At 32.7% G+C, this 23,410-nt stretch overlaps 1 protein-coding gene across 1 annotated transcript in view; it reads right to left on the reverse strand.

Moving 5' to 3' along the window:
* wwp2 (WW domain containing E3 ubiquitin protein ligase 2) overlaps positions 1 to 23,410 on the reverse strand; it is a 70,585-nt gene that overhangs the window by 40,486 nt on the left and 6,689 nt on the right. The window contains exons 5-10 of the mRNA XM_056451369.1: positions 20,174 to 20,311; positions 12,260 to 12,335; positions 10,391 to 10,542; positions 9,542 to 9,728; positions 6,855 to 6,944; positions 4,225 to 4,399 (exon numbers count right to left, since the gene is read on the reverse strand). Of these exons, the coding sequence (XP_056307344.1) occupies positions 4,225 to 4,399; positions 6,855 to 6,944; positions 9,542 to 9,728; positions 10,391 to 10,542; positions 12,260 to 12,335; positions 20,174 to 20,311 (818 nt within the window). The remainder of the gene's footprint in view (positions 1 to 4,224; positions 4,400 to 6,854; positions 6,945 to 9,541; positions 9,729 to 10,390; positions 10,543 to 12,259; positions 12,336 to 20,173; positions 20,312 to 23,410) is intronic.

A 23,410-nucleotide genomic window follows, 5' to 3' on the forward strand; every position in this document is an offset into this window, starting at 1 on the left:
ATTTATTATTATTATTAATATTTTATCGTAACGTTGATCATTAAATATACTATTCTTTATTATTATTATTATTTTATCGTAACGTTGATTGGTAAATATACTGTTATTTATTATTATTATTTTATCGTAACGATGATCATTACATATACTGTTATTTATTATTATTATTATTATTATTATTATTATTATTTTATCGTAACATTGATCGTTAAATAAACTGTTATTTATTATTATTTTTATATTTTATCGAAATGTTGATCGTTAAATATACTGTTATTTATTATTATTATTATTTTATCGTAACGTTGATTGTTAAAGATACTGTTATTTATTATTATTATTATTATTTTATCGTAACGTTAATCGTTAAATATACTGTTATTTATTATTATTATTATTATTATTATTTTATCGTAACATTGATCGTTAAATAAACTGTTATTTATTATTATTTTTATATTTTATCGAAATGTTGATCGTTAAATATACTGTTATTTATTATTATTATTATTTTATCGTAACGTTGATTGTTAAAGATACTGTTATTTATTATTATTATTATTATTTTATCGTAACGTTAATCGTTAAATATACTGTTATTTATTATTATTATTATTATTATTATTTTATCGTAACGTTGATCGTTAAATATACTGTTATTTATTATTATTATTATTATTTTATTGTAATGTTGATCGTTGAATATACTGTTACTTATTATTATTTTATCGTAACGTTGATCGTTAAATATACTGTTACTTATTATTATTATTTTATCGTAACGTTGATCGTTAAATATACTGTTATACTGTTAATATTTATTATTTCTTATTTTTTATTTGTTTGTTTTTTTCAAAATCACCACTGTCATTTGTTTTCAAGTGTTCTGTTTAATGTAAACAACACAAATGTTATGGCGAACCATATGTACCATTTGTCATGCCAATAAAGCAATTTTGAGTTGAAATGAATAGAGAGATTCTTGCATCTGTCCAGGATCTCTTTATAAATAATACAGCTATGAGATCAATATTACAAAAACAGAAACAATAGCATCGCTAATCAGAGCTTATTTGAAATGTTTGCGGGAGATGAATTTGAAATGTTGAGCCCGGAATTAGCGTTTTTGGCAGGACCATAGACATAATAAATACTTTATATTTATATTAATATAATATATGAAAAAACAATTAATGAATAATATATATTAGTTTATTATCTATGGGCAGAACCACGGGCTGGGCAGCTCGGAGGTTGATTCAGGGCCGCATGTGGCCTGCTGGCCGCCAATTGAATAGCCCTGATTTACAAGTTATTATTAGTTCTCGAACGGTTCAAAAATGCTTTAATGTTTGTATTTTATTTCATAAACTACTGACAAGGCATCTTCAGGCATTAAATATTGGAAAGAAAATGAATAATATGAACATAATTTGCATATTTACATTTAAACCTTTACCTTGTTTGCTAATACATGCTCTAAATGATAAGTGAATTTTTTCCATCAGTCTATACACTATAATTTAGCATTATTTTTTCAGATAATGATCCATAAACATAGCAGAAAGCCACATCTGATATTTCTAAACAGACCAGCATGATAAATATGTCTCATATTGCGCTGACTACTGCTGTTGTGTACACTTGAAACCTCAAATTAATGCAATATTAACATTTTGAATGTTAAATAGACTATTTTAATGCTATCTGTTTAACCAATGAGGATTATTATATGAAACAATTTTTATAAATCCATTCTCTGGACTGATACAGATGATAGCTGAAGCGCAAAGCAGTCATCAGATCATTAATAATAATCCGCTCTCACACTGGGCCAAAAATCCTCAACATGCACACACACATTTTCATAGGATTTGGGTTATATGTTTTCTTTTTGGTATCTGGTTAATATGGATCCAGAGAGAGCAGCTAGTAACTTCATAGCATCTGGTCTTAAAAGTGCTGTTTCAAAGGCTTATGGAGTGTGTTTTGAACAGAGAAAGTGCTGTTCTGTGTATATAAATGACAGTGTTGTGAATTTAGAGTTAACAAAGCCCTGAAACATCTTGCTCCAATTTTAGCTTTGCTTACAAAATGGAAAAGCACACAAAAGACAGAATGAGCCTAAAGTAGTAGAAGAAGAGGGGCTTCCATACAATAAAAAAAAAGAAATGTGAATGTTGAAGTTTTTCCCAAAGGATTTCTCCCGTATTACCATAATCAAAGGAGAGAGAGAGAGAGGGAGAGAGAGAGAGAGAGAGAGAGAGATACGCACACACATGCAGACTCAAAAATACTCAAAAAAGCAGACTTTTGCTGCTTGTTGAAACAACTTATTTCAATGAGTTGAAACAACACAATTCTTAAGTTTTTTTAACAACTGAATTGCTTTATGCTCAATCCACTTAATTTGTAAACACAATTACGCTAACTTAATTGATTTGTGTTGGGACAACAAATTGTGTAGAACCCAGCTTTTTTACAGTGTACACACACACACACACACACAAACCTGCACACAGAAGAGCACGCACACACATGCGCAGACGCACACGCACAATTCAAAATTGTTCTAAATGAATCCAAAATGTTGATTGGCAAGTATATTGTTTATTATTATTGTTTTATCCTAACATGTTGATCGTTAAATATACTTTTATTTACTATTATTATTATTATTATTTTATTGTAACGTTGATCGTTAAATATACTGCTATTATTATTATTATTATTATTTTATCGTAATGTTGATCGTTAAATATACTGTTATTTATTATTATTATTATTTTATCGTAACGTTGATCATTAAAGATACTGTTATTTATTATTATTATTATTATTATATTTTATCATAACGTTGATTGTTAAATATACTGTTATTTATTATCATTATTTTATCGTGACGTTGATCGTTAAATATACTGTTATTTTTTATTATTATATTTTATCGTAATGTTGATCGTTAAATATACTGTTATTATTATTATTTTATCGTAACAATGATCGTTAAATATACTGTTATTTATTATTATTATTTTATCATAACGTTGATCATTAAATATACTGTTATTTATTATTATTATTTTATCGTAACGTTGATCGTTAAATATACTGTTATTTATTATTATTATTATATTTTATCGTAACGTTGATCGTTAAATATACTGTTATTATTATTATTATTATTTTATCGTAACGTTGATCGTTAAATATACTGTTATTTATTATTATTATTATTTTATCGTAACGTTGATCGTTAAATATACTGTTATTTATTATTATTATTATTTTATCGTAACGTTGATCGTTAAAGATACTGTTATTTATTATTATTATTTTATCGTAACGTTGATCGTTAAATATACTGTTATTTATTATTATTATTTTATCGTAACGTTGATCGTTAAAGATACTGTTATTTATTATTATTATTTTATCGTAACGTTGATCATTAAAGATACTGTTATTTATTATTATTATTTTATCGTAACGTTGATTGCTAAATATACTGTTATTTATTATTATTTTATCGTATTGTTGATCATTAAAGATACTGTTATTTATTATTATTATTTTATCGTAACGTTGATTGTTAAATATACTGTTATTTATTATTATTATTATTATTATTATTATTATTATTATTATTATTATTATTATTATTATTATTATTTTATCGTAACGTTGATCGTTAAATATACTGTTACTTATTATTATTATTATTTTATCGTAACGTTGATCGTTAAATATACTATTATTTATTATTATTATTTTTTATTTGTTTGTTTTAAAATCACCACTGTAATTTGTTTTCAAGTGTTCTGTTTAGTGTAAACAACACAAATGTTATGGCAAACCATATGTAACATTTGTCATGCCAATAAAGTAATTTTGAGTTGAAATGAATAGAGAGATTCTTGCATCTGTCCAGGATCTATTTATAAATGATACAGCTATGAGATCAATTATTACAAAAACAGAAACAATAGTATCGCTAATCAGAGCTTATTTGAAATGTTTGAGGGAGATGCGGATGATCTGATTCAATGATTTATGCTAAGCTAAGCTAAAAGTGCTCCTGTCAGACCGAGAGATCGGCTGAGTGGATAAAAAAAATGGTAAAACTCAACTGTTAAAACATTAACTCTTCACATCATCTGAACAATGTCTTTTGGTGTGGTAAGTGTAGTAAAAGTGGAATGATTGACAGCGGCTGTGCTGTACCTGATAGAGGTATCTCTGGTTGAACTGCTGCATGGCTCCCTGAAGCTGGCTGCGCTGCGACTGCCACTGCTCATAGTTGCGGACCGACTCCGCCGTGGGCCGCTGCCATGTGGTGGTTCTGGTGTTGTGGTCCACATAGTAGAACCGGCCGCGCTGATCCACACGCTTCTCCCAACTACAAACACAAATCATGAGTCGGGACAGAAAGAATCTGCAGACATTTTCTACAAATAAATAAATAAATAAACAAAAAAATTTGGAAAAAAAACAGGCATTTTGCAGTGCAAGTTTTTCCCTGATTGGTGGAATTTTGCACTGCATCATGGGTAATGTAGTTTTTTCTGAAACTCAACTATAGATAGAGCACAACCTGGTGTGCCTCACACTTTCTTTTGAGTGAAGCTACCGGTCGTTAGATCGCCCCCTGGGGGCTGGCTGCAGTACAAGTCGTAAACCCCGCCTCCTCCATTTTATCTAACGAGACTTGAGCCCAAATAAAAAAATTATTACACTTGCAATAAATGTCCCGAGAGATGGTTTTGGTCATTTAAGGCAATGGTTATCATGCTGATCTAGGATCAGATTTTTGTAAACAGTATGTTTTTATCCAGTAATGTAATGCTATAAATACAGTGCATGATTGAAAGTTGTGATTGACATCTTCTCCAAGCAGACCGTCAGAGCTTCGGGAGGAGATTCAAGCATCAATGTTCGATTTCGGTGTTATTGTACCACAACAAAATAAACCCAATTATGATATGGGGATAGTTAGGAGGCCATGATGGACAGAGGCCAGTGGGCAAATTTGGCCAGGATGCTATGCTTTCCCATGTGGAATCCCATCCAGGTACTGACCTGTTACGAGGTACCAGGTGTGACCAGGTACTGAATGGTTTCAGTGGGCGACCATGTGAGAGTTGCAGAGAGCTGAGGGGCATTATACATGGGGGGGACAACATTTTATTTGTATTTCCCCTGCAAGAAGCTCGCTCTCTGTCATTTCTGACAAATAACAAAAAACAAAAGGTCTAAAAACTGACATGACAATATGAACAGTAAACAAGTTAAACAACGCCCAACTACCTTTTTAAATACTGTCAATGCCCTCAAACTCGCAGCGAGTTACATTGAACTACCGTCACACTTGCTGGAAGTTTGCGTGGCCAAAATGCGCTCTGTCTCTTTACACTGTAACTCTCTATCCCAGAATATGATGCAAAAGCAAGCAGAAGTGACGCATTCATAAGTTTAACCTGCGCTTCTTTGACTGGCTGATCAGGAAACTATATATGAAATGATCTGGCAGCATGGGCTCAATCAGTGGCTTGAGTTTCATCCAGGTTTATCTGTGCGTCTGAGGTCTACGTTAGACTTTGTTGTGCTCGTACAGTATGTTTAAAGAGAGTAATTATTTCAGCTTTTCCAGTTGCTGACGCTGGTCGTGACATTTAACATCCTGGAACAGCATGTGAGGGGCATAAAGATGTGTTTGGAGGCCCTGGGGAGATTTTCCACTGTGTCTTCGGTTTTGTTAATAATGCCCACCAGAAATCTGTGCTGAGTGTCGGACAAACATCTGACTACACAATAAAAATAAAGCTGTAGCAATAGCCATATTGATATAATAACAATAGAATAGAGCTAAGGCGAGAAATTGTTTCGAGAGATTGATTCAGCACTGATTCTGTAGGTCTGTTTATTTAAACCACAGATGGCACTTCAGGCTAGTTTTTAACGCAAGACTACGCTATAGGCTAGTTTTTAAACAGCAGACGGCACTCTAGGCTAGCTTTTAACAGCAGATGGTGCTCTAGGCTAACTTTTAACAGCAGATGGCGCTCTAGGCTAGTTTTTAACAGCAGATGGCGCTCTAGGCTAGTTTTTAACAGCAGATGGAGCTCTAGGCTAGTTTTTAAAAGCAGATGGCGCTCTAGGCTAGTTTTTAACAGCAGATGGTGCTCTAGGCTAGTTTTTAAAAGCAGATGGCGCTCTAGGAGTTTGTAACAGCTGATGGTGCTCTAGGCTAGTTTTTAACAGCAGATGGCGCTCTAGGCTAGTTTTTAACAGCAGATGGCGCTCTAGGCTAGTTATTAACAGCAGACGGCGCTCTAGGCTAGTTTTTAACAGCAGATGGCGCTCTAGATTAGTTTTTAACAGCAGATGGCGCTCTAGGCTAGTTTTTAACAGCAGATGGCGCTCTAGGCTAGTTTTTAACAGCAGATGGCGCTCTAGATTAGTTTTTAACAGCAGATGGCGCTCTAGGCTAGTTTTTAAAAGCAGATGGCGCTCTAGGATAGTTTGTAACAGCTGATGGTGCTCTAGGCTAGTTTTTAACAGCAGATGGCGCTCTAGGCTAGTTTTTAACAGCAGACGGCGCTCTAGGCTAGTTTTTAACAGCAGATGGCGCTCTAGGCTAGTTTATTAACAGCAGATGGCGCTCTAGATTAGTTTTTAACAGCAGATTATGTTATGGCTAGTTTTTAACAGCAGACGGAGCTCTAAACTAGTTTTTAACAGCAGATGACAGTATGATTTCCAACAAAATAAGACCAAAATTGTATAGAAATCAGCATTAATCAGCCTTTAATGTGCAAAATACACTGTTAAAGTGTAAAACATCAAATACACACCCTGGTGGCAGGGGTCTCTCCCATGTGGTGGTCTTTGTGTTGTGATCCACATAATACACTCGTCCATGAGGAAGAATTCTCTGCTCCCACCTGCAGGTGAAAAATGCAGGGGCGTGGTTAAGTACGTTAGCCACGCCCAATACCTTAGACAGGCCTAATCTGAGAATTTAACTGAAAACAAACAGGAAGTGCATTTTCAGACTTCAGTTAAAGCAAAGAGCTTAGAATGACCAAGAGGCGACACTCAATTGAACGTTTCATCGCCCAGCAACAGCCCCGGATTCCGCCATTTTGGAGTGAAAGCAGTCGGCTGTCCATTGGATCTTATTGCTGTCGCGACGGCAAGCAGCTCCTTTGTTTTTTATTTATTTATTTAAAAATCACATTAAAGCTGAGATACAACCTGAAAGACGACAATACAACACTTACTATCACAATCATCAGCAATTATAATAGTTTATTTTACAGACTTATAATATGCTGTTGCTCTATTGGAATTTTCATTCCAAAATGGCCGCCGCGCCATCTAGTGGCCGTTTCCCAAATCGCACTTGAGTGTCGCCTCTTGGTGATTCTATGCTCTTTGGTTAAAGACTACAAGAGCAAACGATTAGTTTTTTTTTTCTTAATGACAAGCACAGATTAATTGTTCACCACAAAACTAGCATTGCAAGCTAACGAATTCAATATGTTAGGGTGCTTTCACATCTGTGGTTCGGTTCATTTGGTCTGGACCAAGGGCAACAAATGATGCATTGTAGCATTTTCTGCCGTTTTTGGGTTCTTTTCACACCACACTGACTGCTTTGGTTCAAACCAGTTGAAAAGAACCAAAATGCAGTCATGTGACAAAACCCACAACACTCATTGGCCAGATGTTATTGAACGCATTTCCTCAACTGCTTTTCGATTGGTCAGAATTAACGTGCGGGAAATGCCACTGGAACTTCCGCAAGTAAACAAAAAGACAAAATGGGGCTTTTGACTATGGAGGGAAGACGGCGCTGGCTAATCGTATCCCTGCTCATAGTATACTATATAGTTTGTATACATCACTTTAGACAAACTATACATTTCGAGAATGAAGCGCAGCTGGAAAACAATGTTTTAATGCATCGCAAACGGCGAAGACGCATCACACGTCACTTCAGGAGGAGGCGTGAATTAATTTAGCTAAACCGCGACATGGTCATCTTCCGGAAATATTACCAACGATCCATCAGCTAATGTTTTCCCTCTCTCTCTCTCCCTCTCTCTGTTTAAAATTGTTGGTAAAGCGCTGTCAACAAATATTTTTCCTCCACATCCCATAATGCACAGCGCATCGGACTATAGCAGATGGATTAGTCTAAAAAGGCACAGTCCATTTTGCTGTTGGGTCTGTTTTAGTTTGGATTATGTTCTCACCACAAACGAACTGCTCCAGGGTTCGTTTGAAAGCGTACCAAGACCACCTGTTCAAGGAGATCTAGGTCCGCTTTTTTGGTCCGCTTTTCATGTGCACTCGAGTGCGATTGCTACATTGACACCTGCCCAAGCTAACTGCACCAAGAGGGAAAACAAACACTAGTGGAATTCAACTGAATTAAATAAGGCAGGTGCATGGTTTGCACTACATTCATTCTTCCATGGCTTGGCGCAACACCAAAATTCATCCCACCATGGTTACATTACAGCTTCTCATTCAAAACATTCGTTTTTTTTATTTAATAGCCGGATATAATTGCACCAAAATGTATTAAACGGTAAGTGAATTATAACAGCGTGAACTGTTCTGTAACCGTAGTAGTGCTGTGCGTTATTTGCTTAACCCTTTAAGGTGACATGTTGACTGACTGATGCGTGAGGCCAGCAAACACGACGTAGCTTTCAGTTAAAATGAACACGGTTTCCATAATTATACTTTATTCATAGATAAAGGTCACACAATGACTTTATCTTGCTGGAGTTTGAAGCCATTTACTTCAGGACGCATCGATTCCGTTCTGTAGGTCTATTGGAGACATTCACAAATATTCCTTGCAAATCTAACAAATGCTGGAGACATAGTAGTAACATAAACGAAAATAAATCGCAATTCAGCAGCGTTTATTTAAGAGCGCACAAGAAAATCTGCACTTGAGCAGCGTATATTTGAGGGCGCAATGCAATCTCGACTTTTCTCGACTTGTAATACTGCGCTTACAACATTTGTCATTGAAATAATGCCATAAGCAGTTGGTGGATCTGTAAAAGGCCTGCAGCCATGGCTGGAAAAAATCCTAGAGGAAACACTGAGGTGTGAAAGCACCCTTAGATTTGATTTCATGTGTACTTTAAAACAAGATGAAAGCGGTTGTCAAAAAAAAAAATCAGATCCAGTCACAAAATCTGAATTGACCGTCACTGTTTAAAGCCAAGCTAAGGTCCCACTTGTTCAAAATGGCGTTTAACGCATAGCAGCGCTGACACTTTTCTCTGTTTTAATGTTTTGCTGTATTTTATTGACATTTCTTTTACCGTTTTCGCATAGTTTGCTTTATAGTTGTGTTGTATAATTAGTTTTTACTGGTGTAAAGCACTTTGGTCTACCTTGGTTGTAGTGAGGTGCAATATAAATAAAGGATGATCGATTGATTGATTGATTGATTGATTGATGTGCAGTGTAAATTCAGCCTTAGTAACTGGTCAGGTATAGAGTGTTTTACCCAGCAGGCAGTGCGTCGGTGTTCTGTGTGTCGCTAGCGGGGTCGCTCTGCTCAGTGGAGGCAGGAGGCTCGGCTGCGGGTGGAGGAACAGCACCGTCTGGGGGATTGGAGCTCAGTGATGGAGAAGACGGAGCTGGACGGGTCAGATGTGCGGTCTCCAGACCGTTAGCAGCCGTTTCACCTTTACCTGAGCAAACACACACACACACCTACATCAACTCACAAAACCAACCAACAACACAAACCTGCATAATGACATGGGTAGCACCCAGGTATTACAAGGAAATGAGGGAGATTGGCCATTTTGTGTGTGCATATGTGTGAGTTTGTGTGAACTAGGACTGCACAATAGAGCAAAATCCTCATGATACAGTATTATTATTAAAATTATTGTGATTTAGATTGTCATGATAATAGTTTACGCACTATATTATAAATATTACACTTATTTTATGCATTGGTTGTTTATCTAAATTTGACCAATCAGATGGGGCCGTATTTTCTTTATCCCCACCCCCGCCAGTAGTTGCTGCTCTGCTATTGGCTGGAGCGGCCCAAACCTGAACCCAGAGCTGAAAATGTACCCTAATGGCAGAAATCGAGACGAGAGAGGAAAATGACAGCCAATCAGAGTCAGAATATCTCCTGAGGTGATGTTAACACCTGAATGCGCCTGAATTGGAGCTGAATAATATCTTTCATCTGTTTATTTTAATATCATTACATGAATTTAAGATTTTTAAAAAGAGATCATTAAAAAAAGCCTTACTCAAGAACAATATTGCATATTTTTCCAGCATCGTGCAGCCCTAGTGTGAATGTATGTCTGCGTGTGTAAACGTGTCTGACCAGCACTGCTCAGGCTGTTGACGGTGCTCTTCGAGTTGCGTCTGGGTGTTGTTTCTGCGGATTCTCCATTCACGTCGCCGTTCGTAAGAGCAGCTCCTCTGATCTCAGCTGGAGAATCTCCACATGAGCCCCGAGACGACTGACCCAAACTTCTGGAAGTAAACCACAATATCATATCAGAAAGAGCCTCATGTGGGCACCACAATATGGGTTGAAATGAAAAAGTGCAGAAGAAGTGAATTGTAATTGAAAAGCAACAAATCACTGTTACCTGATTGTGATCGTATACAAATCTGATTGTGATCAGATCGTATACAAAACAATTATAAGCGTAATGTTTTGATTGTTCTTATGAGGTCTTTGAATCCTTAATGAAATTTTTGCATTTATTTATTTGGAATTTTTTATTTATTTATATTTATTTATTTATTTATATGTATTTGGATATATTTATATTTATTCATTAATTTATTTATATTTATTCATTTATTTATTTATTTGCAATTATTTATATTTATTTATTTATTTATTTATTTATTTATTTATTTATTCGTATTTATTTGCATTTATGCATTTATTTATTTATTATTATTTGCATTTATTTATATTTATTCATTCATTTATTTATTTATTTGCATTAATTAATTCATTAATTAATTTTTATTTATTGATTTATATTTATTTGCATTTATTTATTTATATTTATTTGCATTTATTTATTTATATTTATTTGCATTTATGTATATTTATTCATTTATTTATTTATATTTATATTTATTTATTTATATTTATTTATTCACTTATTTATATTTATTTGTATTTATTTATATTCATTTATTTATTTATTTATTTATTTATTTATTTATTTATATGTATTTGGATATATTTATATTTATTCATTAATTTATTTATATTTATTCATTTATTTATTGATTTGCATTTATTTATATTTATGTATTTATTTATTTATTCATTTATATACATTTCTTTATTCATTTATTTCTTTATTCGTATTTATTTGCATTTATTCATTTATTTATTTATATTTATTTGCATTTATTTATATTTATTCATTCATTTATTTATTTATTTGCATTTATTTATATTAATTCATTCATTAATGCATTTTTATTTATTTATTTATATTTATTTGCATTTACTTATTTATATTTATTTGCATTTATGTATGTATATTTATTCATTTATTTATTTCTATTTCTATTTATATTTATTTATTCACTTATTTATATTTATTTGTATTTATTTATTTATATATATATTTATTTATTTTTTATTTAATTTTTTTATTATTATAATTATTATTATTATTATATAATCTATTTTTTATTAATGGATTCCTATGTCTGGTTGTTTTGTGTACCCAATGTACCATAGATCTGTATGTGAAATTGGAATCTGCAATAAAAAGCTAAACAAACAAAACAACAAACATCATCCTCATGACAGTATATAAGCATGCTGGTTATTTCTGTATATTTCCTGTTGTGCTTCCTTAACCCCACACAAACAGAAAATAAGTTTAATTACAGCATTAAACAAGTATTTTTAGGACATCTCTTGCAACATGCCCACAAAACGCATGACTGATCGAAGATAAAGCCTCCATTTGGCATCAAACACAGAATAGATATAGAATAGTTAACACCTACAGAATAGTTAACACCTACATTGCTACATTTACACTTTTGTTTCTTTACCAGCTATGCTTGTTTGGAAAATGCCGTTTTAAATATATATATGTTCTGATAGAACTGACATTTTTGCAATTTTACTCCAATTTGAAGGTTTATATTTTCATAAACTCCAGCATAAATGATGGGGAAATAATGAAAAGCTGTTTGCGCTGACCGTCCACGGGGGCTGCTGGTGCTGGGGGTCTCTTCACTGTGGGCTCGGTGCAGACTGCTCCTGTTTGAGTGAATCTCTGCAGAGGAAAAATAAATATATAGTAAATCTGAAGAAGAGCCAATTCACATTCATCATACAGATGAATGTGAAACACGTCTGTGAGTGTTTATCTCAAAGCAACAATGAAGCTGTGAGGTACCGGTGTAAAATCACTGACACAAACATCTGTATTGAATACTACCTGTTCTTCATAAAATATTACTGTGTGTTAGATAATTAAACAAGTAAGCACAAACTGACAGGTTTAAGTCTGAAATGGTTTTAAATTTGAAATGGTTTTTAAGATTAAAATTCTTTCAAGTTTAAAGGTTTTACAATTAAAACATTACATTTCAAATGGTTTTAAAAGGTTAAAGTCATTTCAGGTAACAAAAGTTTTAAAATTAAAACAGTACATTTATAATGATTAAGATTAAAATCGTTTCAAGTTAAAAGGTTTTAAAAAATACAACAGTAAATTAAAATGGTTAAGGTTAAAATCATTTAAAGTTAAATTTTTAAAACAAAACGGAACAATCAAAATGATTAAAGTTAAAATCATTTCAAGTTAAAAGGTTTTAAAAATAAAACAGTAAATTAAAATGGTTAAGGTTAAAATCATTTCAAGTTAAAAGTTTTAAAATTAAAACAGTACATTTGAAAGGGTTTGTGAGGGTAAAATTGTTTCAACTTAAAAGTTTTAAAAATAAAACACTACCCTTGAAATAGTTTTTAGAGTTAAAATTGATTCAAGCTAAAGGTTTTTTTATTAAAACTTTACACTTGAAAGGGTTTGTAAGGTTAAAATTGTTTCAAGCTAAAAGTCTTTTTTTTAACAGTGCGCTGAAATGGTTTGTAAGATAACACAGTTTCAATTTAAAAGGCTTTAAAAACAAAACAAAGCAACAATGAAGCTGTGAGGTACCGGTGTAAAATCACTGACACAAACATCTGTATTGAATACTACCTGTTCTTCATAAAATATTACTGTGCGTTAGATAATTAAACAAGTAAGCACAAACTGACAGGTTTAAGTCTGAAATGGTTTTAAATTTGAAATGGTTTTTAAGACTAAAATTCTTTCAATTTTAAAGGTTTTACAATTAAAACAGTACATTTCAAATGGTTTTAAAAGGTTAAAGTCATTTCAAGTAACAAAAGTTTTAAAATTAAAACAGTACATTTAAAATGGTTAAGATTAAAATTGTTTCAAGTTAAAAGGTTTTAAAAATAAAACAGAACAATTGAAATGATTAAAGTAAAAATTATTTCAAGTTAAAAGGTTTTAAAAAATACAACAGTAAATTAAAATGGTTAAGGTTAAAATCATTTCAAGTTAAAAGTTTTAAAATTAAAACAGTACATTTGAAAGGGTTTGTGAGGGTAAAATTGTTTCAACTTAAAAGGTTTAAAAAATAAAAACACTACATTTGAAACAGTTTTTAGAGTTAAAATTGATTCAAGCTAAAGGTTTTTTTATTAAAACTTTACATTTAAAAGGGTTTGTAAGGTTAAAATTGTTTCAAGCTAAAAGTCTTTTTTTTTTACAGTGCGCTGAAATGGTTTGTATGATAACAGTTTCAATTTAAAAGGCTTTAAAAACAAAAGAGCACAATTAAAATGGTTAAAGTTAAAATCAACTCAAGTTAAAAGGTTTTAAAATTAAAACAGTACATTTTAAATGGTTAAGGTTACAATGGTTTCAAGTTAAGAGGTTTTAAAAATAAAACAGTAGATTTGAAATTGTTTTAAGATTAAAATTGTTTCAAGTTAAAAGATTTTTAAAAAATAAAACTGTACATTTGAAATGTTTACGGGTAAAACTGTTTCAAGTTAAAAATCATTCCCTTCATCTGAGCAGATCAAATCTTGGCTACCTTTACTACCTGAAATTGCAACATATTTAGGTTTTAGTACCTGACTGCAGTCAAATTTTGGTTCAATTAAATAAATTTTACCTACAAGATAAAAAAATAAGCATATTTTTACATAAACATCCAACTGAAAGATGTAGGCAAAATCTTTTTCTTTTCTTTCAAGTTTCTTTTATCTGACTGTCTATGTTTCAGACGTTTACCACAAAGAGAACTATATGCAGCAAAGTTAAGTCCTCTTAAATCCAATTAATTTGTTCATTAGGAAATGAACGGGCAAAACTAAAATTAAAAGCCTTTTTTTATTATTATTTGTACTTTTAGAGGTATATAAATAATGATAAAAAATAAAAATAAATAAAAAGTACATAATATTGGAAGATTAGATTTTTAAAATTGGGTTTACACGTTAAAATCGTTTTAAGTTAAAAGGTTTTAAAATTAAAACTCTGCATTTGAAATTGTTTTTAAGATTAAAATAAAAAAAGCACTACATTTGAAATAGTTTTTATTCCACAAGGTTGAAACTTGATTCAACAAAGTCCTCGTAAATCTAATTCTTTTATCCGATAAATGGGGAATGCTCAAATTGAAAGCATTTTTAAAATGTGTACTTTTAAAGGTATATGAATCATTTAAAAAACACATTTTACATTTTTATTCCAAATACAATGATATGATATTTGTTATTAATAAAAAAAATTGGTTTCCCCAAAATGTCCACAAGAGAATAGTAATAAGTGCTGCAATATAAGATTGAGGGTTAACTCTGAATTACCAATAAAATGCTGGTGCTTAAGTGTGTGTATAAGGGCTCTGTCATTTCTGAAGACGAATAATCTGCTGCTTTTGGTTTTGTTGTGTGTTTTTTCAGTGATTTCATCTAAATTTGTTTCAGTTACTCACACACACACATTTAATAAACAGGCTGTTTTGCATTAATGTTCTCTCGGACTCGATTTACCAGAACAGCAGCAGGCTTTGTGACGGTCTGTCAGATTGGTCTTTTAGCCTGCTGGACTCTCCAGATCTGGAGTGTTTTTCTGAGTGTGTAAGTTTGTGTTTGACCTTCAATGGTGGATAAAGGTTGGAGTGTGTGAAGGTCTGTTAGGGTCCTCTGTTCACTCTCAAGTCGCTCTTGTTGGTTTAATGTTTTCCCTCATTTCCCCTGGCAGCTTTTTTCTCAAACACACACACACACACACACACACACACACTTCATAAACAGGCCTTTGTGTACAGGCCTGGAGAAAGACTGAATGTCACACACACAAATATACACACACCCCTTAACTTGTGCTCAAACTTGCTAATCTTCAGAGTGTCTTGCAGTAACTTCTGTGGTGAATTTTGGAAAAGTTTGAATATTTCTGTGTTTGAGTTTCACATTTGCGACAAGGTTTTTTAACACTTATGTAAAATAGAAGGAGAAAACACAAACACACATTTAATTATAAACAACAACGTAAACAGTGTTATACAATTCATTTTGTTTAATTTTAGATGATTATTTTGAGATCTATTGCTTTATCTACATGGTCTTTACATCGTTACAGTTCTACTATTTAAAACGACTTTTTACTTTTAGTTTTTTATGACAAATTTAAAACCACGTTGGATTTAAACATTTAAACCTAAAATATTTAAACAAACTTAAAGCAAATTAAAATATAAACCTTTTAACTTAATGCAACTTTAAGCTTGAAACCTTTAAGAACAAGTCATACTTAAATTGTGCTTTTAAGCCTGAAGCTTTTAACCTTAAAACTATTGTAAATTTAAAGTAACTTGAACCTTAAAGTCCTATCAATTTAAAACCATTACAACCTTAAAACTAAAACCAATTCAAATGTACGGTTTTAATTTTAAAACATTTTAACTTGAAACCATTTTAAATATAACACTTTTAACTTAATACAACTTTTAAGATTAAAACATTTGAGGTGAAGTCATCCTTAAAATGGTGTTTTAAACCTAAAACTTTTAACCTTAAAACTCTTATACCTATATAGACCTTAATTAAAACCATTACAACCTTAAAACCAAAACCCTTTCCCTTAAAACCATTTCAAATGTACTGTTTTAATTTTAAAACCTTTTAACTTGAAACAATTTGAAAATATCAACCTTTTAACTTAAAGCAACTTCAAGCTAAAATTAAGGATAACTCATACTTAAAATGGGGTTTTTAAGCCTAAAATTATAAACCTTAAAACTATTATACATTTAAAGTAACATGAACCTTAAAGTTCTTTCAAATTAAAACTATTGCAAGCTTAAAAATCAAAACCCATTACTCTTAAAACCATTTCAAATGTACTGTTTTAATTTTAAAAACCTTTTAACTTTAACATTATTAAGCAGCTCTGATCCAAACTGTAAAATTTACTATTTTAACATTAAGCATAAATGTGGACATTTTCATAATATCTCTATTTTAAGTGTAAAAGATTTGTATTAACACCATTTTAAAAATAAATCATACTTAAAATGGTGTTAATCATTAAAACCTTTTCAAACCTAAAATATTTAACCTTAAAACTATTCTAAGATTAAAGATGAACCTTAAAGTCCTTTCAATTAAAAAAAACATTGCAGCCTTAAAATCCTTTTTAAATGTATCCTTTTTAAATCCTTTTTATAATATCTCTACAGATTTTAAAATGTAAAATTTGTATTGACAACGTTTTAAGAATAAATGATACTTAAAATGGTGTTAATCATTAAAAAGTTTAAATCTAAAATATTTAACCTATTCTTAATGTAAAGTTGCTTGAACTTTAAAGTTCTTTCAATTAAAAACTATCACAACCTTAAAACCATTTCAAGTGTACCATTTTAATTTTTAACTTGAAACTATTTTAAGAAACTCTGATTCAAACTGTAACATTTACTATTTAAACAATAAACAAAAGTTTTTTTTTTTTTCTTAATTTTTAGTTAATTTTTTTAAAATGTTTTGAAGTTTGAAATACGTGGTTCAAGCTTAAAAGGTGTTCAAATGCTTTAAGTTAATTTAATAGTTTAAGTTTAGCTTTTTTATAGTGAAAATGTGACCAATTCTGCCTTTTAGAACAAAAACTTTTAAAGGACTTCTTAACCTTGACAGTTTTAAAAGTCACTGTTCAAAAAGAATTTAAAAGCAAAATGATTTTAAAAGGGTTTTATTTTTTTAAGTGATTATAAAGTATGTCTAAAGGATTTAATTTAAGATTTTAAATTGATTTTTAAGCTTACAGGTTGTAAATTTGAACTGTTTTAAAGGATTTTATAAGTAATGGTTTTGTGTTTGAAAAGGGTTTAAATTCAAATGGTTTTAAGTTTTAAAATCTGTTTAAATGTACAACAAAAAATTTATATTGGGAAATGTAACTTCAATTACAAATTTTTGGTCCCAAATTTTAGGTCCTCTCCATCCTGAGCGAGTGTGTGAACAGATTTTTTGAGACTCGAGCGAAATATTTGTGCGGCGCCGTGTTTGATTTGAGTTGAATATGAAACAATTTAAAGAGATTTTGTCTGAAACAGGTACACCTGTACAGACATCTTTATGATCCGTGATCATAGAGATTACCAGATGATCAATAATTCTTGGCTAGAAATTGCAACAGCCGTGGGAAAGGAAGATATATATTTTTTTAAAGTTTGGAAAATCCTGAAGGATAAAGTTTGTTGATGTAACTTCAATTACAAATTTTTGGTCCCTAAATAATAATATTAAAATATTGACCTTATTCTTCAATGCGGAAGTGCGCTCATTTTTGCGATTGTTTTAGAACTTCCGATTCAGCTGTCTATGGGAAAAATGACTAGGAATAATAAACGGCAGAAAACAGTCACACTATTTACTCTACAAACAAGTGTTTGCATGACAATACAGACAAAGTAGAATAATATAATAAGAAAATATCAGTTTGCAACATCGAGCAGAAAAACGAGCTGTTTTTAACGTCTAAAAATGAATGGAAGTGAATGAGACCGGAAGTCTTGAGCCAAAATGATTCAAATGGCTGCGCCCACTCGTACGCGGAGAATAAGGTGAATACAGCGACAGCTTTTTTTTATACAGGAACAACATTTTTAAATAAATCAATGCTTGTGCTGTAAAAGAAGACTTCTTTCAAACACATTTTTAAACTCCAAATCATTCCTTTCTTTCTTTCTACTTCATCTCGTCTCAATGAAAATCAAGTTAACTTAAAGGGCCCATAGTTTACCTCTTTTTTATGATTTAATATTAATATTATGGTTCTTCTGAGTGTGCCAGTTTAGGTTCAGTTTAAAACACAATTCAGATTGTTTTATTATAATGTGTTCAAAAGTCTCATATTGGGGCGTGTCCACAGTTCACTGATTTATGGGTGTGTTGCTTCACATGTAGATTAGTTTTGGCTTCCCGCCAACATAACAAGGGGGCGGGGCCATGAGCTCACCCGCTCTGCGTCTGCAACAGAGTCTGACGAGCTAGAATGAGAGGATCAGCATTCAGTCGTACATGTACGACTCTGACACAGACCAAGCAGAGAGTACAAAATCATTTGTGTCTTTGTACAGTTTTACAGCCAACTGTGTGCTAGTTTCAAGTGCTGAGCTTGTACACAGAAACTAATAACCACGCACACTGAATTAACTTTGACTGAGGCACCGGATGCGCCGCTCAAAGCCGCGACACGGCACACCAGACACTCTCTGTAGTGCGGCAGATACATGAAGTGTCCCGGATCGTCGCGCCACGCATTTTTGAATTCTAAACATAGGTTTCTGCAGCGCTCCGCGGCGCCCAGTCGTTGACTTGAGTGTACCCTGATAGAAACCGATGTTTAGAATTCTAAAACGCATGCTAGTCAAGATCACAGGGAGCTTCTGGGATCGCGAGAAATGCAAACGGCTGAAGTATAAGGTAGACTCAATAAGTACACATGTTTGCAAACCTACCTAAAGATACAACCAATAATTCTGATTAGAGCGATAATGTGGAGAATATTGATCTTGTGTTGAGCCCAATGAGCCTTACATCTAAAAATAGAGCTAGCGTGTTCCTTTAGTGATATCGCTTCAACTCACGCTGAAAATGGCGGACGTGAATCAACAAACTGAGGATATGATGACGCGCCTGTCAATCAATATTGGTGGGCGGGGGGACCGCTCTCCTACGTAAAGTTGCGGTCGATTTGAAAATCGCTCCAATTGGTCCACCATTTTTATGTTGTTAAATTGAAAAAAAAAGCACTGGGTGTGCTTATATCACCCCAATATGACAGTCTATACACCATACATGCACATATGTCTGTCCAAACAGCTTGATAAGTAGATTTTTTACCATAGGTGCCCTTTAAAGGTTTTTACAATTTTAACATAAAACAATTAAATAGTCCCTAAAAAAACCTGTAAACTGTATTTTTGAGCTCATTTTAATCAAGTGGTTTGAACAAGCAGCTAAAATATTGATTAAGTGTACACTGACGTCACTATATTCAAGGTTTTTAAACCAAAATCACTTTAAATGGGTTAAAAATATTTCAAAGTTTAAAAGTAGTCCATCTAAAACGGTCTTAAGTTTAAAGGTAATAGTTAACTAATAAAAATATTAAAATATCGAGCAGCTTTATACTGTAAACAACGTTTTAAAATAATCACTGTTATTATGGCGTATAAGAAACCCTCTTTCAAACCCAGTTTTGCTTTAATCATAACTACTCCACACTTTTTGGACTGTAAAGTAAACCCTGTCTTTTTCTCCCCCAGTAAGAGAGCAAGAGACTGGCTTCCTCTCCACCCTGAGCGAGTGTGTGAACAGATTGAGTTTGTGGTCGTCAATAAACCCTCTGACCTGCGGGAGAAAACCTGAACACGCGCAGGAGAAAAAGCCCTCTGTGAGGCTCAAACCCGCTCTGTCCAGCACAGCCTCATCAATGTGCGCTTGTTCGTGCGTTTGTTCTGTGTGTTCTAGCAGTGTTCCCTATGAAGTGTGCATGTGTGTGTGCCTGTGAAGGGGACTCACTGTCTGAGGCGGCGCTGCCATTGGGCAAAGATCCCAGATCAACAACCAGGCCGTCCAGACAGACGTTGAGCTCACCGCCTGCTACAACCGAGCCTTTGTTCTCCGTCTGCAGAACCAGACTGAGCTGAACGTTCTCCACTGAGAGAGAGAGAGAGAAGAGAGACAGAAAGGGAGAGAGAGAGAGAGAGAGAGAGAGAGAGAGAGAGAGAGAGAGTATTACGTGAATTGAGTGATAAAACTGATTGTATGGCACTAGCAGAAGAATTCATCGATGTCTGTCATAAAAAAAAGTGGGGAGACCAATAAAAACATCAGAGATAAACAACACCAGCCTGATCTCACGAGAAAACGTAAGTATTTTACGTTTTGTCAGTTTAGTGGCTAATTCGTACGAATTCAAACGAGTTCAGTCGTACGAAATTGTACGATTTTAAAAAGGAGGCGTGGCACCTAACCCCACCCCTAAACCTAACCGTCATTGGGGGATGAGCAAATCATACTAAATCGTACGAATTAGATCGTACGAATTCATACGAATTAGCCACGAAATCAAAAAGTTACGTATTGCGTGAGATTGTGTTGACAACACACACATGCATGCACACACTTACTCACATGACTATGTATGCACGCATACGCACATGTATGCACATGCACACATTCGCACAATCAAGAATTCACACACACACACGCAAGCGCACACATGCACACGCATGAATATAGCCTGGTTTATACTCGTCACATCCGCTAGTTCACTTGAGTGCGTGCGTGCGGCGAATGTGACGTCATCGCGGAGGTTCGCGCGACATGATTTCGGCTGGCGGATTGCATGATTTTTTTTTTTTTTGAGACTCGAGCGAACAGTTTGCGCTGCGCCGCGTTTGATTTGAGTTGAATATGAAACAATTTGAAGAGATTTGAAACAGATCTCTGAAACAGATACACCCTTAATATTATTTTTTTTTAGGGGTTTTCACCTTTATTGTAATAGGACAGTGGAGATTTAGAGACAGGAAAGTATTGGGGGCAGAGATAGAGGAAGGGTCGGCAAAGGACCTCGAGCCGGGAATCGAACTCAGGTCGCCGTGAACACCTAGGTGCCATGTGTCGACGCACTAACCACAAGGCTATTGGCGCCGACACAGATACACCCTTACAGACATCTTTATGATTTGTGATCATAGAGATAAACAGATGATCAATAATTCTAGACTAGAAATTTCAACAGCCGTGGGAAAGGAGGAAAGTTTTTGTCAAAAGGTTTGGAAAAACCTGAAGGATAAAGTTTGTTAAAGCCAAAAGAGGCCCTGCAATTACAGAAGATGTTTTTCCACCAGTCATACGTGTAACACTGATGTATTTGCTACAATTTAGAATTTAAAACAATTTAATAGCTACAAAACTATAATTAAGGAACAAATTATTTCTTTGATAACTGGAAATGAATATTTGAGTCAGTTTACAGTATACTGATGGCCTGATTTAGGCTTTATTGGTGATAATGGTCAGGAATGTTGGACTATTATTGCCTTTTAGCATAAGAAGAGGACAGAAACTAACCAGACAGTGATGTGTGAATTGTGGAGCGGCCTAAATCTAAAACAGACATCTGTATTTTTTAGTAAGTGTACTTACTTACTTTCTTTCTTTCTTTCTTTCTTTCTTGCCATAATAAAATATATATTTGTAGAGCAACCCATGTTCTCCTCGCATTAATATTTGAATAAACTTTAATAGGTAAAACTATCTGAGATATACAACAAAAGCAAGTGATGCTTCAAAGTTTGATAAAAAAAAATCTTGAATGGTCATAAAAATCCTTATCAGCGTTAAAATATTTATAAAAACAATAAAAAATTTTGTTTAAAAATATTGAATGATGTCAGTGCAATAGTGGTTAGCGCACTGATATAAGGTGCAGTAGCACTTCAGGGCGTCCCGAGTTCGAATCCCGGCTCGTGGACATTTCCCGTCTTCGCTTCTTGTCTGTAAAACTGTCCTATCCGCTTAATAAAGGCAAAAAAGCCAAAAATAAATCTTTTAAAAAATAATAATAATAATATGTATATATATGTATGTATATATATATATATATATATATATATATATATATATATATATATATATATATATATATATATAAATAAATATATATATATATATATATATATATATATATATATATATATATATATATATATATATATATATATATATATATATATATATATATATTTATTTATATATATATATATATATATATATATATATATATAAATAAATAAATATAAATAAATAAATAAATAAATAAATATATATAAATAATAAATATATATATATAAATAAATTATATATATATAAATAAATTAATAAATATATATATATATATATATATATATATATATATATATATATATATATATATAAATTAATATATATATAAATAAATAAATAAATAAATATATATATATAAATAAATATATAAATAAATAAATATACATATAAATATACATATAAATATACATATAAATATACGTCATCATTATTATCATTCAATATATATATATATATTGAATGATAATAATGATGTGACGTAGTTCCGGAAACTTCCTACTTTTCTGTTTATCCGTCTGGTCAGCTCCTGTCATTTTAAAGAATATCACAATGGCGAACGCGGCAACTATAAAAGCCTCGTCTGTTTCCCGAGGTGCACGTGCAGTCAGCGGAGGTGTGCGATGCGGCACCAGGCGGAAGCATAAATCCAGCTTAAGCGTGAACATGCACTCACACACAAATGCACATGCAGGCATGCACACACATGCAAATGCACAAACACGCACCAGTGCATGAAAATGCACACTAGCGCTCGCACTTACAAACAAGCACGAATGTGCACATACGCATACACTCACACACATGCAAACGCATGCATAAACATGTACAAACATGCATGCATGTGCACGAACACACACTCGTGCATATATGCATACACACCTCCGCACGAACATGCATGAACACGCATGAAAACGCACTTGCACGCAAACAAAAATATGCACACACAGGCACATGAATGAATAATCTCATGCACAACAATACACGCGCACACACACACACACGCACATACATGCACATACACGCACTCAAGCATGAACGCACTCAAATGCACGCACATGAATGTATTCACACGCACATGCACGCTCATGTGTGAGTGCGTGTTTGTGCATGCCTGCAAGCTTG

This window comes from Danio aesculapii, chromosome 25 (genome assembly GCF_903798145.1).
Source record: "Danio aesculapii chromosome 25, fDanAes4.1, whole genome shotgun sequence".
In the NCBI taxonomy this organism is placed as follows: Eukaryota; Metazoa; Chordata; class Actinopteri; order Cypriniformes; family Danionidae; genus Danio; species Danio aesculapii.